Source organism: Pogona vitticeps, chromosome 1, assembly GCF_051106095.1.
Source record: "Pogona vitticeps strain Pit_001003342236 chromosome 1, PviZW2.1, whole genome shotgun sequence".
NCBI classification, from domain to species: Eukaryota; Metazoa; Chordata; class Lepidosauria; order Squamata; family Agamidae; genus Pogona; species Pogona vitticeps.
The window spans coordinates 302,027,924-302,040,693 of NC_135783.1; the positions used below are offsets into that span (position 1 = coordinate 302,027,924).

Below are 12,770 nucleotides of genomic sequence, written 5' to 3' on the forward strand. Positions count from 1 at the left end.
ATACGTGCTGGCTTCATTTTACCATTTTTCTGTATTTAGACCCCTTCATCCATGCCATATAGTAACATCTCTTCCATTTGTTCCAGAAATATGAGGGTCTGCAGTTTAAGTTCCCTTGGTAAATGGCTAAATTAATATTGTAAATAGAGGTTCAATCACTTTTGCAACTGTAAATATGTTTTGTAAAATCTAGCTTACATATGTTCTTTTCCTGATTTTTCCAGCCACCTGTTGCTGAAAAAGTTCAGGATATTTTGAGTAGTTTCACCCCTATATTAAATCAATGTGACAACCCCAGACCTACTGGAGTATATCACCCTTTAATTATGCTGCCACCAACCATTCCCTATAAGGAGTCACACAGACCAGGAATGGATTTTACTAAACAAAAGAACAAGGTTTATTTAAATAACAAACAGGGTAAATAAAAAGATCAGGTAAATAAGATACTGTAACGTGGCTTAGTCCCAACCATATACATTCAACAGATTAGTTCCCACAGAACCCTTTAAAGTAAAGCACAGACCCTGAACCTATCAGTTCTGGCTACCTATATAGAAACCTGAACCTATCAGGTATGTACTAACTGACACACAGTTGTACTCAGTCTGACACACAGACTCCCACTCCTCACTCTCCACACAAGCTCCAAACATATATACAGTACAGCTCCTCCCCCTGATGTCCCGCCTTCCACTCCCCATAGGATGGAACTTTCCCTCCAAACCCATGACAGACAGGTACCATCAGTGCTGTATGTAACACACAGTAATGACAGTCTGCAAATATCTACTTGCTGCTGTAAAGACAGTTTTAATTCTATAATAGCTATAAGATCAGTTCTTTTAAAATGAAAGGCAAGCATAAAAACTGGATAGCAATCATGGCCAACTCTTTGCTCTGACTGCACCTGTTTGTGCCATCAGAAACATAACTGAGTTCCAGGTGGGCTTTTTCACCTAAATTTACATGCTGAGAATTACTGCATGTCCCACCACCTGAGAGATGTCACAATAATTGCCTGTAAATTCAAATGAAAAGTAATTGTGACTAGAGTGGGGGTACTCATAACTGAATACAGATATCCCTCCCACAGGTGGAAATAACAAGGGTTATCTACTCACCATTCCGCTGCTGACACGAGCTTGATGGACCCTTCCTATCGCGCTGTTATCCGCAACAGATCAGCCACTCCTGGCAGGAGACAGGATGACAAGCCTCTCTGCCACGTCGCAGAGTGGCCAATCCATTGTGGAGAACGCCGTGATGGGAAGGCTCCGTCGAGCTCACATCAGCAGCGGAATGGTGAGAGGACAGTCCAGTCCCATGGGGCCAGACCCTCGTTATTTCCACCTGTGGGGGTATATTCATATACGAATACCCCCATTTCTAATTGTGACATGATTTTTAAAGCCTAGAGGTAGCTAAACAATGAGTCAGATTACTGAATGTTATTATCCAAGGGAATACGAGCTATGCATTGCTGGTGCCCTGATAAGCAAATGATTCAACTTGAGCAGCTTTATTAAAACCAACCAAAGTTTATTTATAGAAGTCTATACATTTGTAACGAATGCTGCCAAGACATCAATGAATTAAAGCAAAAAACCCATCCCTCCCAATGAGCCTGTGTTGTCATCACTCACTGTCACATGCACTTAAAGAGGAGAAAATGTTATACCTTCATACACAATAGGTTTCATAGCTATCCGAGAAAAATGACTCTCTCAATGCATTATTCCCAGTGAAAAAATGACGGTGTCTACAGATTCTTCTGTCACTTCCATGAAAAGCAGAACCTCTTGCAAAGGATATATGAGGGCAGCTACCTCATTCACTTGTGTCCATAATACATTTCCATTTTATTTTATTTAATCAAGTCCTCAAACCAAATTGGAAAGGGAAAAAGTGATGCTTTATTTACAATTTAGGGAAGTCTTTCGTACTTTGATTATGAAACTCAGTCTTAGAAAGTATGCTTCTATTGCAAAAATCTTTTGTGGACAGCCACAATATAATTAGGTGGAATCATAAAGACCATTACTTTAACCTGTGCTTGCCCTTTCCATGCATCTATGCCACCGATTTGTACAAATCAGGTGAGCAAGCCAAACCTTCCAAGAGTTTTACAATTACAGTACATAGTTCTGTACCAGAAACATCAGTATAAAGGAGACTGGCTGCTACAGATTATGTTACTGGGAAAAATCAAGTGGTCGAGATTCCTATCTACATAATATATCATGATGGCTCCCAAGTAACTATACACTGGCAGACTTTAGAAATCCACTTTAAAAAAGGATGTTAGAAATACGTAAGTAAATAAAAGTACACAAGAACTTGAGAAAAGTAGCTTAAAAATGGAAAAGACGGAAAACAGAATGATTACATATTTACACAATAGTCCACAATGTGTATTATATGGACTATATAGTAAATAAAGCCACACAGTTTACACCACTTGACAAGAATCCACTTCAGGAGGAGGACTGCATTTCCCCCCCCCTTCATTTTACCTGGTTTTACAGTTACATGTCTCCCTACTCTTAAATAAGGAATTAAAGGGGGAAAAACAGCATTAAAACATTAAGAAGGATTCCATGGATCACAGCCATAAGACTCAAATGTCTGTTCTGATGTAAGCAAAGACTTTATCAGCCTGTGTAAAAATGTTTCACATGTATTAGAAGTTCTCCTGATAACCCATTATCAACACCCCCAACACACACACACATCCCATTTAGGGCATTAGCACTAGTGTGACCTCTCCAATGTCTAGCATGTTACTGACAAATGTGGTTCTTAATTCATACTAATCCACTGTACTTCATTTAGAAGAGCTCTTTGATAAAAATGTCATTTATTTACACTTTGATCTTTACACCTGAGTGATTATCAAGCAGTCATCTTGTTCCCAGACATTCCATACATACAATCCTTGTGCTAGAGTTCGACTGCACATGTTCCAAAGTTACACATGGGTCAAACATCTGCCCTCCTTTATTGGTTATTTCTTCTGTATCCTTCCTATTCCATAAAACAAAATTTAAAAAATGAAACAAAACAGAGAGGCAATTTTTTTAAATCGGCCTGGGAAAAGGGTCTTATGATGAAGCAGACTAACACACTGGATGAATTTCATAGCTTTGTGGGCAGGGGGGACAAGATCTAAATAGATCCTAGGGAGGATAAACTGTCCCCAACTGACTGCAGCACATAATTCAAGAGTATGTGTTTTACAAAGCACCGGAAGAAAAAGCAGGAAAGAATTTTGATAAGAACAGAGAAGTATGAGGTTACAGTTATCATCTATTTTTTGTTTGTAAAAAAAAGCACACACAAAAAAATGAGATTTACTAAATTGTCCCTGCTCTTTCGGATGCTCAGGTGTAGCTGACAGAAATTCAAGACAGCGCCAGAGATTTGTGACACACAGATATAAATTTCCTGCAGGTTAAAAATGATAAAAAAAACTGGAAAAATCTTTTTTGCACAATCCAACCCCATGCCCACAAAAATGTACACTTTCAACCTAAATCAGTTTGTAAATATGTCCTTCTCCAAAGGTAGGAGTTGGCAAGGGGTGGGGGAGAAGTAGAAGGGGAAAAGTGCAGGTGACCTTCACAAGAGGTCTTGTGCCACTGTTTTAACTTTCTTTGCTTGTGGTGGTGAGACAGCCAAGTGCCAACACTGCTTCTGCCACCAATAAGTTTTTGCAGAAATCCAGGTTCCAGGTTAACACTGAAGACACACAGCCAACCCCAATTAGCTGCATTAAAAAAAACAACACCCCCACCCCAATAGCACAGATCATATTTGTGGGTGGCAGAAGGAAAGAGCAAGAGGGAGGTCTATACAGTAAAGAGTCAATGGTTTATATTACAGATGACTGGCAGTTCTGAAGAGTCTCTTCCCAGCTCTATTGCTGCTGCAACCCAGAAGGGCAAACTGAAGAGGGAAGAAAATAAAGGGTGAAACATCATGTAGCATGCAGGATCAGAAGCAGCCAAGAGCAGGTATGCTCAAATTAGCCCCCGCCTTTTCTTGTAGTCTTCCAGGTTCAGTGATCGCCGAGGGGCACCATCTTTTGCTGGGGGAGCCTTGGAGGTGATAGCCAATGTTTTGGACTCTGTTGGAAGACAAGGCACAAAGGTGTGCATAACTCAGGAGATTTCAATTTGGCAGGCTCATTGTTAATTCCCAACAAGCCAGATTAAGTTAATAGGTCCCTTCTGACAGCTGTCTACAGAGGATCAGCACAATTATTAACACAGTGGAAGAATTATGATGTAAGAAAAAGACATCCCAGTGCAAAGACACAGAGGGGAATAAAACCAAGGCTACGAAACTAGCTCCCAATTTCTCCAGTTCAGCCAACTTGTCAGACACAAAATAAGGAAGTAAAACAGGGACAAGAAACAGACAACCCTCTAGATGTTGGAACTATTAATCTGATTGGTCCTAACTAACATACCTAAGTTAAGGAATGACTGGCATTCTAGTCCAGCATCTGGATGGTTACATGTTTTCCCCATTCCTGCAAGTAAAGTCTGTGACACTGTGTGGTAGAACCTGCAGAGAGCAGGGGTGAAATCATTACTTGTTTTCCCCCCTTAAACTGTGGACTTATGATAAACATGTTTTCTGGAAGGTAGTAGAAACCTAGGCTGTCTTCCGCCTTTTCTGCCACCTTCACTTTTCTTTCTTCCAGTGGCAGCACCAACCTGAACTGGGAACCTGGAGATCAATCTTCACATCAAAATCATGCACTTTGAAGAGATCCTCTGAGAGGTCACTGGCTGTTTTCGAATTCATATCTTTATCTTTCCCTTGACTCTGAAAAAGGAGAATTTTTTTCAATATCAAGTAGCACAAAAAGGTAAGTGGGAGGAACTGAAACCAGAAGTGAGAAAACACATTCATAGCTACTATGTCCGAATGGCTGCAGAACAGTCTATCTTTCATACACTTTTTCCCATTGTGAGCCGCCTTGGGTTCCCTCACTGGGAGAAAGGCGGCCTACAAATGATACAAAATAAATAAAATAAATACACAAAATTGACTCATTCCATTCTCAAAGAAGAGTCAGAAAAATCTAAATTGCAGTAACTTCATACCACTACAGTTACATTAGGATGAGTTGGTTAGAACTGAAAGAGAAGAAATACAGCAGGAACTAACAGGAAATAGAGGCAGCCACTTGCCTTGGTCATGTCCTTTGGAGCATCTGGCAATACACCAGATCCATATTTTGCATTCAGCTGGGCAAGGATAGCAGCTTGGACAGCAGGATCTCTGGACTGTGGAAAAAAGAAGAGATGTATTATCACCTTGACTACTACCTCTTCTAGTATTCAAATTCTTTCATCATTCAGCATGTATGCATATTCCACACCTCAGGAAGCACCATCGTTAGAACTATGTGAATACACTTTTTCAAATGGAACACATTTTGTTATATTCAAAGCATGACGTACGTATTGTGCTTCAACTATACAATCTTGATTTGCACACCAATAAAAACAGGTCACAAATGCACTGCTTTTCCATGACTACTGAGTATAATGTTGATCCTAGAACATGCTGGTATGGTGAATTAGTGCCTCAACATTATATATTGTAAGATCTCAATAGTTGCAAATATGAACCTGTCTGTTTATGAACAGTTTGCCATGTTTTCTACTTCTCTTAATGCCTGCACTGTACCTACATTAGAGACTATCGTGGGTTTACATTGCCGCCGTGTAAAGGGATCCATCTGCTGGTTTCTCATACTGTGACTTTCAGCCTGCAGAGAAAAATATTAAATATGAAATAAGCAGTTTTCTTGCCCTTATTTATCCTTTCTTTAGCACTGCCTCAACACAAGACTACAGGATTAAGATTACCTTAAAAATCAGAGACAGCATATTTTCTCAACAGTAGTAGCTGAGGGCATGATATGGAAAGAGGCTATTGCCTTTCCCTCCATCTGTGAGCTTTCCAAAGGCATCTAGTTGGCCACTGTGAGAAACAGGATGCTGGGCTAGAGAGGCCTTTAGTCTGATCCTGCAGGGCTCTCCTCAGTGAGAAAACTCTAGCAGGTCTTCATGAAAAACATGCCCAATGCAAGCAGACATCTGATGATTTAAAAATGCCAGTACCTTCCCTTTCTTCCCTTTAAACCAAGGAGAACAGGCTTATGGCATTCTGGTGTCTAATGAGCATTTCTTAAATGCCTGGGATTAAAGACTTAAAGGACTGGATCCAAAAAAACAGGAGGAAAACAAGTGCTAGTTCCACCCCACAAATCTTCCATGAGGAGTTCATGAGTTCATGTAGTGTTACAAAAGGTGTGTTTTATCACAGGTCTTGTGCTTCTGACGGTGGAAGCAGTTTGTGTATGCTCTTTCATAAACAGTTCTCAACATTTAGATTGTGTGTGTGTGTGTGCGCGCACGCACACGCACACGCACACACAGCTAGTAGGTGGGACTACTTGTGACAAGAATCTTCCCTCATGCTTTCCTCATGTGCTTACTTAAATAAAGGAACTTTTCAAAACATCACAATATATCTTTAGAAATACATCTATCCTCTTCCTAGATCCACTCCAATATCTTTTGTTGGTGCTACAACTGCCTGCACATAGCCTATCCACATAGCCTGTCTATTTTCTGCACATGCACCTTGCACGTATCATGTCAGGAACCGCAGTGTTGCTTCTCTTACCATGTGTGTGTATATGTATGGTGGTTAAGATGTGTTAAGTAGGAAAGAAAATGTATGTGTGGAGGAGAGGCCAAATATAGTTAAGAGTGCTGCATTTTCCCTTCCTTTCTGTCTTTTTTCTTTCTTTAAATCATCCCAACTCTTTTGTGGTTGAGATAGTTTCAATATAGAAATACAATAGCACCACCAGGCTGCAGGCAGCATTGGCTCTTTTCTCATCCCAAGTAAACATAGCATGGCAAGACAGTTTTCAATACTTTCTGTTTTATGCCCACAACTACTTTTTCAGACCTAGTGCATCTTCCAGCATGAATGCTCACAAGAATGGCAGTCTGATATAATTCTATATAAACACAACTCTCATTTGAAAAAAATGAAGCAGTACAAACAGCATTTTTTTCATTAATCAGAAAATTGTGGTCCCTGAGACTTGGTAATTATTAACTGATACTTTGCAACACTTTGGCATGTTGCCCCAAAAATGTATATAAAAAGCTCTCTACGTAAGGGGGGGGGGAACTGTTTAGTTCATATAAACACCTATCTTTAACTAAGTATTTTGTCTTCCCTTTATATTTCTCCACTGAACAACACTCACCACTAATGCCTTTTCAGACTCCACAATATTCCATTCTCTATTTCTCTGGTTGATATAACTGTAAAAAAGAAGTAGTGTATTTATTCATATTCCACCATGAAAGCAAAGAACTATCTCAAATTCACACAAAAAAGTTTAAGGCCATCTGTTCCTCATATATATTTGTCTTTTCAGGACTTAGAGATCACTTATGAAAACCATAAACTAAGGAAATTTTATAACAAGAAGCTACAAGATAATTTCAGAGATGGGAGCCCACAATAAGAGAGTCCTAAGACCAGTAATAATGATTAGAGACCAACCTGATGGCTGAAATGTTCTTTGTCCGCTGGCGATCCAAAGCCTCTGCCCGTTCCTCCAACTCATTAAGCTGGTCTTGAATCTGTTTTGCCCTGTCCTGATCTCCCATGTCCTCTGCCATGGCCTTCAATAAAGAAATGTAACTTACATCTGAAACATCATCATTGCAGAGTTGATTAAAATGCATACAAAAGCACAGTCATGTCTGCTAGACTGCACAGTCCCTCATTTTGAACATATAACACTTCAGAATTAACCTTCATCTAATTCAGAAGGCAAAAAGAACAATGATTGGTGTGCTTACAAATTTTACCTCATTTAACAGAAGAGCAGCAATTAAAGTTAGCAACTATCTCATAGTAAAAGATATACTGCAACCTGGGCCTAGTAGACAATGAGGAAAATTTAAACAAGCTGTACCTATCTTAGAATTATAGAATCATAGAAAAGTGAAGTTGGGGCCTACAACACCTACAACATCAACCCAGGAATGCAATCAAAGCATATCTGCCAGGTGATTGTCCAAGTTTTTCTTGAATGCCTCCAGTGCTGGAGCACTCACCAACTCCTGGGACAACTGGTTCCACTGTTGTACTGCTCTAACAGGACGTTTTTCCTGATATTGAACCAGAATCTGACTTCCTTTAACCTGAGCCCATTGTTGTGTGTCCTGCACTCTGGGATGACCAAGAACAGATCTTGCCCCTCCTCTGTATGACAGCCTTTCAAATACTTGAAAAGTGCTATCATATCACCCCTCAGTCTTCTTTTCTCAAGGCTAAACATGCCCAATTCTTTCAGCCTTTCTTCATAAGGTTTGGTTTCCAGCCCCCTGATCATCATCTTCTTCTACAAAAGTGAACCTCATCACTGTGTGTGCACAATCAAAACTATTTTATTCAGGTAACAGCACAGTCATTTACAGAAATTGTGGGTATAAAAGCACTCACAGCAGTAACACTTGATACACTTATCTCAAAAAATAACCACACATAAACTGTTTAAGAATAGTTAGAAAGACACGGCCAAGGCAGTCGTATCTTGGGAGAAGAGTGGCAATTTTTGAGTTACCATGATTTACCTTCTCTTTCAGCAGCTGCGTTTTCTTCATGGCATAGTTTGGTGGTGCTTTTCGGAACCTCTCTTTCTCTTTTACTATCTACAAACAAAAAACAGAGAACACAGAGTTACACAATACCTAGATAACAGAATGAGAGGCCAACCGCCTGTTAATTATCACACAGCTGCTCTTCTCATCATTCAAGCTTTTGCAAGACAATATGGATATAGTTCCTATATCACATGCTTTATGGCCTGCTTCCTTGTCTGCTCTCAACCTATATTTATGAAGTGTCCGAACAGTAAAGCATCACTTTAGTACTTATTTTGTCATGTTACATACAAACTTCAACCTCACTGATGTGCTAGATTCAAGATCTTTACCTTTACAGTAACATGATCACAGGGGCAACTCTTCTTGAACAGTACTAATTTTGTCAGTAGGAAGATACTGCAAAACCCCACCACCCCTGCTCCAAACCTAGTCCTTACTCCTTTACTCATAACAATGCAGAGTATAAGTCATATTTAGTTGTGATAAAACTTCTATGAATCGTACACAGGCAAAGCAAAGGTGATACACAAAGCAGGACACCTTAAAGGGAGCCTTTCAGCAGGTCTACTTTTATAACAAAAGTAAAATGTCTAACCCATTTTAGTTATAGGACCTAAACATGGCGCCTCAGAGTATCTAAGACCTCACCTACCTTTCTGTTATGAACCTTCAATTGAATGGTTCCAGCTCAATAGTAAATTTTCTTCATTTACCTCCTCAATGTCCTGGTCATTAAATTTGTAGTTGAGAGCTTCTTTGATGGACACTTCCTTCTTGTTTATCTCATCTAACGTGGGTAGCTGCATCCCAGCAGAGAACATCTGATGGGGGGGAGGGTTCCGAAAAATATATGCATCAATGCTGTATTCTTGAAAAACCCACAAAAAATTATGGAAACATTCTTAAAAACACTTACAGCTTCCTTCCACTTCATAAACTCACTCTCTGTGAATTCTTGATTGGAGACAAATTCTAAACGGAATACTCGCTGGTCACTGCCATGCCTGTTCAGAGAAAAATTAGTCCTTAAGAATCTCGGTACAGGGGATGTGACAGAGATGTACCAAGTAAAGTATATTTATAACAGCCTATTAAATGTTCCTATGTATACTAGACTGTATTACATTAAACCAAGTTCTATCCTTTTCAAGGTAAGATACAGCCTGAATCCAATAGCACTGATGGGGAAAAACAGGTACCAAGAGCAATATAAATACAGTGGTGCCTCGCACAACGGTCGCTCCATAGAGCGACGAATCCGCACAACGATGCCGTTTTTGCAATCGCAAATGCGATCGCAAAACGGCACCTACATAGGGGAAAATTCACAGAGCGAAGGTCGGTAAGCGATTCGCTTACCGACCTTTGCTTTGCGACCCGCCGATCAGCTGTTCCGCGGCTTCAAAATGGCCGCCGGAACAGCCGAAAGGGGCCGGGGTGCAGCGTTTTCGCGTCCTTGGTAAGCAAGGGGAGCACGCGAAAACGCTGCGGAAGCCCCGAAATGGCTGCGCGAAATGGCTGATCGCAGCGTTTTCGCGCCCTCGTTCAGCGAGGGGAGGGCGCGAAAATGGCTGCCGGCTATACCGGAACATGGCACAACGGTGAGTATTCGGCCAAATTGGAACGCATTAAACCCTGTTTAATGCGTTCCAATGGCTTTTTACTTTCCGTAGTGCAATGTTTCACACAGCGAGGGTTAATCCGGAACGGATTAACCTCGCTGTGCGAGGCACCACTGTACTCATTTTGTCTTATACCAGTGTTTGCTTGCCATTCCATGTTCATTATATCTCTAGGGAAAGGAAAGAGTAAGTACACCAACTTCCTACTGGTTATAAAGAAAAGGATGCTGGACTTTAATTCACTCAAAGGAGTTCTTTCATTTCAAATTGATGCAATCTAAATTCCAGTTGTCTTACCTTAACTGTAACCCTTTGTTTGTCCTGGTACCCCCAAGCTGATAAACCTTTGCAGTTTCTACAACACCAGTTATTTCTGCCACCTATAAAAAAAGAATATGAGGAAAATAAAAGAACACCAATGTATACAGACACAGACACAGATACAGACACAGACATTTTAACTAAGAAAGAAATCTGAAATCCAGAACCAAAATAAACTGACTTGAGAAATATGAAAATCAGAGCTGGACTACTCTGAAGTGCAACTGATATCAATCTAACCAATTCTGAAGATTCATTAACAACTTGCATTCAGAAGAACCAGATAGTATGATGCAAACCACTTTATTCGAGTGTGGCAAGATCAATGAGAAAGAGTTTTCAGACTGGCAGGCTTAGTTTCTAATCACCCTGAACTATTTTATGAGGAAGATCCAATCTCAGTGGTCAGGAGAAGGGTGCATTCAGTAATATATCATAAGCCCTTTTGCTAGTTTCTTTCAATAGAAGAAACATTAAAACTTTTTAAAAGTCTATGACACATAGATCGGTGAATTCACTACAAAGTGTGCCTTGTGTCCATCACCCATTTCTCTACTACTGCATGTTTTGTAACTTCAGTGCTACCTAAGCAAAACTCCAAAAGCTGTAAACTGCATTTAATTCACCATAATTTCCCAACTTCTGCATGTTTGTCTTGGGACACCTATACACACGTGCTGTTTTCACTCTAACTGTCCCTAAACTTATGAAGGAAATCATTCAGCTCCACCAGTTTATGCACTACCCTCTCTACCCAAAGTACAGGTATAATTCTGCAAATTGCACTTTCCTTACTGCCATTCTTTGTTCTTTTCATGACCACCCACAGAACACAACAAGGAAATAAATGTGCCCTTTTTGAGAAACTCTCAAGTTGTAATGTTTGCCCTAGTTTAAAAAAAAACCTTGTGTTCATCTTCTAAAGCAGATCAGGTCTGATCTCCTCAGAAGGTGCAAATAATCCCTGCAAATTCATCCAGTTCTAAAAAATAAAATAAAAGTTACCAACAGTTTCCTTTAAAAAACTGAAATTTAGAATAAACCAGGAATTTTGTTGGGAGCCCTCTTAAGCAGGATCCCATCATCTTTAATGGTAAGAATATATTTTAACTTAACTTTTGACTATGGTAGTTAATTATTTGGGCATAAAACTTACTAAGGTTTAATATGACTGATCAAGAGTCATCATATTAAGCCTAGCTATCTCATTATTTCGTCTCTTGGAAATAGCAAGACAGCTCAGGGAAATGTAATTTATTTATTTTATTTTATTTATTTATTTGATTTTTACCCCGCCCCTCTAGACCATGTCTACTCGGGGCGGCTTACAAAATAAAACAAAACAGTATAAAAATATATAAAATCATAAAATTACATATTTCAATATACATATACCCTTACACCTATGTGTCTGCCACTGAGCAGCTATAATCTTTCTCTATATCTACAAATTCCATCTATTTGTAACAAAGAAAAAAAATGAAAGAGCTGCTGGATGTAACACATATCAATGGAAGGTACAATGATTTTGGGGGGGGGGGTCCAAGTTGAAATTTGGACTTCTATGAAATGAATTATCCCCCAGATCTTTCCAAGCCACACTGGGGAATCTTCTGAATTGCTGTATTGCAGATCAGATCAAATCATGTTCTTAGTGCACACTGTTAATCTGGATGAACCCCTAAATAGATATGCTTGATATAAAGCAACATCAAAGACAGTGTGGTAAAAAATAGTAAAATAGGAGCTGCAATTACCCTTACATTATTCAATTACATGATTTTTCTTTAGCATGCTTTGTGCAGATAACTTTTCAAAAGTATACTCGCTCCTTAATGCTGAAAGCAATTTGACCTGCTCAAGGAATAAGCTCACCCTGTAAACTGGTTTGCTGTTGTGGTTTCCTATTCCAATGCGCACAAAGCAGCCAGTGACTGTTTTAGCAAAGAAAGGCATGTGACACCACCGTTCTAGTTTGTGTCGAGATAATCGAATCCGGTTCAGTTCTTCAGGCAAGGACACTGGTTGCGATTTGGGGGGAATTTCTTCTTTCCTGATTGGGCAGGAGAGAAAGAAGACTATTCACATCTTCAGTAAGAATCCA

General features: G+C 39.7%; 1 protein-coding gene across 1 annotated transcript in view; it reads right to left on the bottom strand.

The window, feature by feature from the left end:
• Nucleotides 1-1,521: 1,521 nt before the first annotated feature.
• Nucleotides 1,522-12,770, bottom strand: part of RTF1 (RTF1 homolog, Paf1/RNA polymerase II complex component) — a 46,879-nt gene continuing 35,630 nt past the window's right edge. Inside the window, exons 8-18 of the mRNA XM_020793749.3 lie at nt 12,542-12,719; nt 10,643-10,725; nt 9,640-9,727; nt 9,437-9,544; nt 8,691-8,768; nt 7,612-7,733; nt 7,310-7,367; nt 5,711-5,788; nt 5,205-5,300; nt 4,725-4,836; nt 1,522-4,129 (exon numbers count right to left, since the gene is read on the bottom strand). Coding sequence (XP_020649408.2) covers nt 4,023-4,129; nt 4,725-4,836; nt 5,205-5,300; nt 5,711-5,788; nt 7,310-7,367; nt 7,612-7,733; nt 8,691-8,768; nt 9,437-9,544; nt 9,640-9,727; nt 10,643-10,725; nt 12,542-12,719 — 1,108 coding nt within the window. The 3' untranslated portion in view covers nt 1,522-4,022. The remainder of the gene's footprint in view (nt 4,130-4,724; nt 4,837-5,204; nt 5,301-5,710; nt 5,789-7,309; nt 7,368-7,611; nt 7,734-8,690; nt 8,769-9,436; nt 9,545-9,639; nt 9,728-10,642; nt 10,726-12,541; nt 12,720-12,770) is intronic.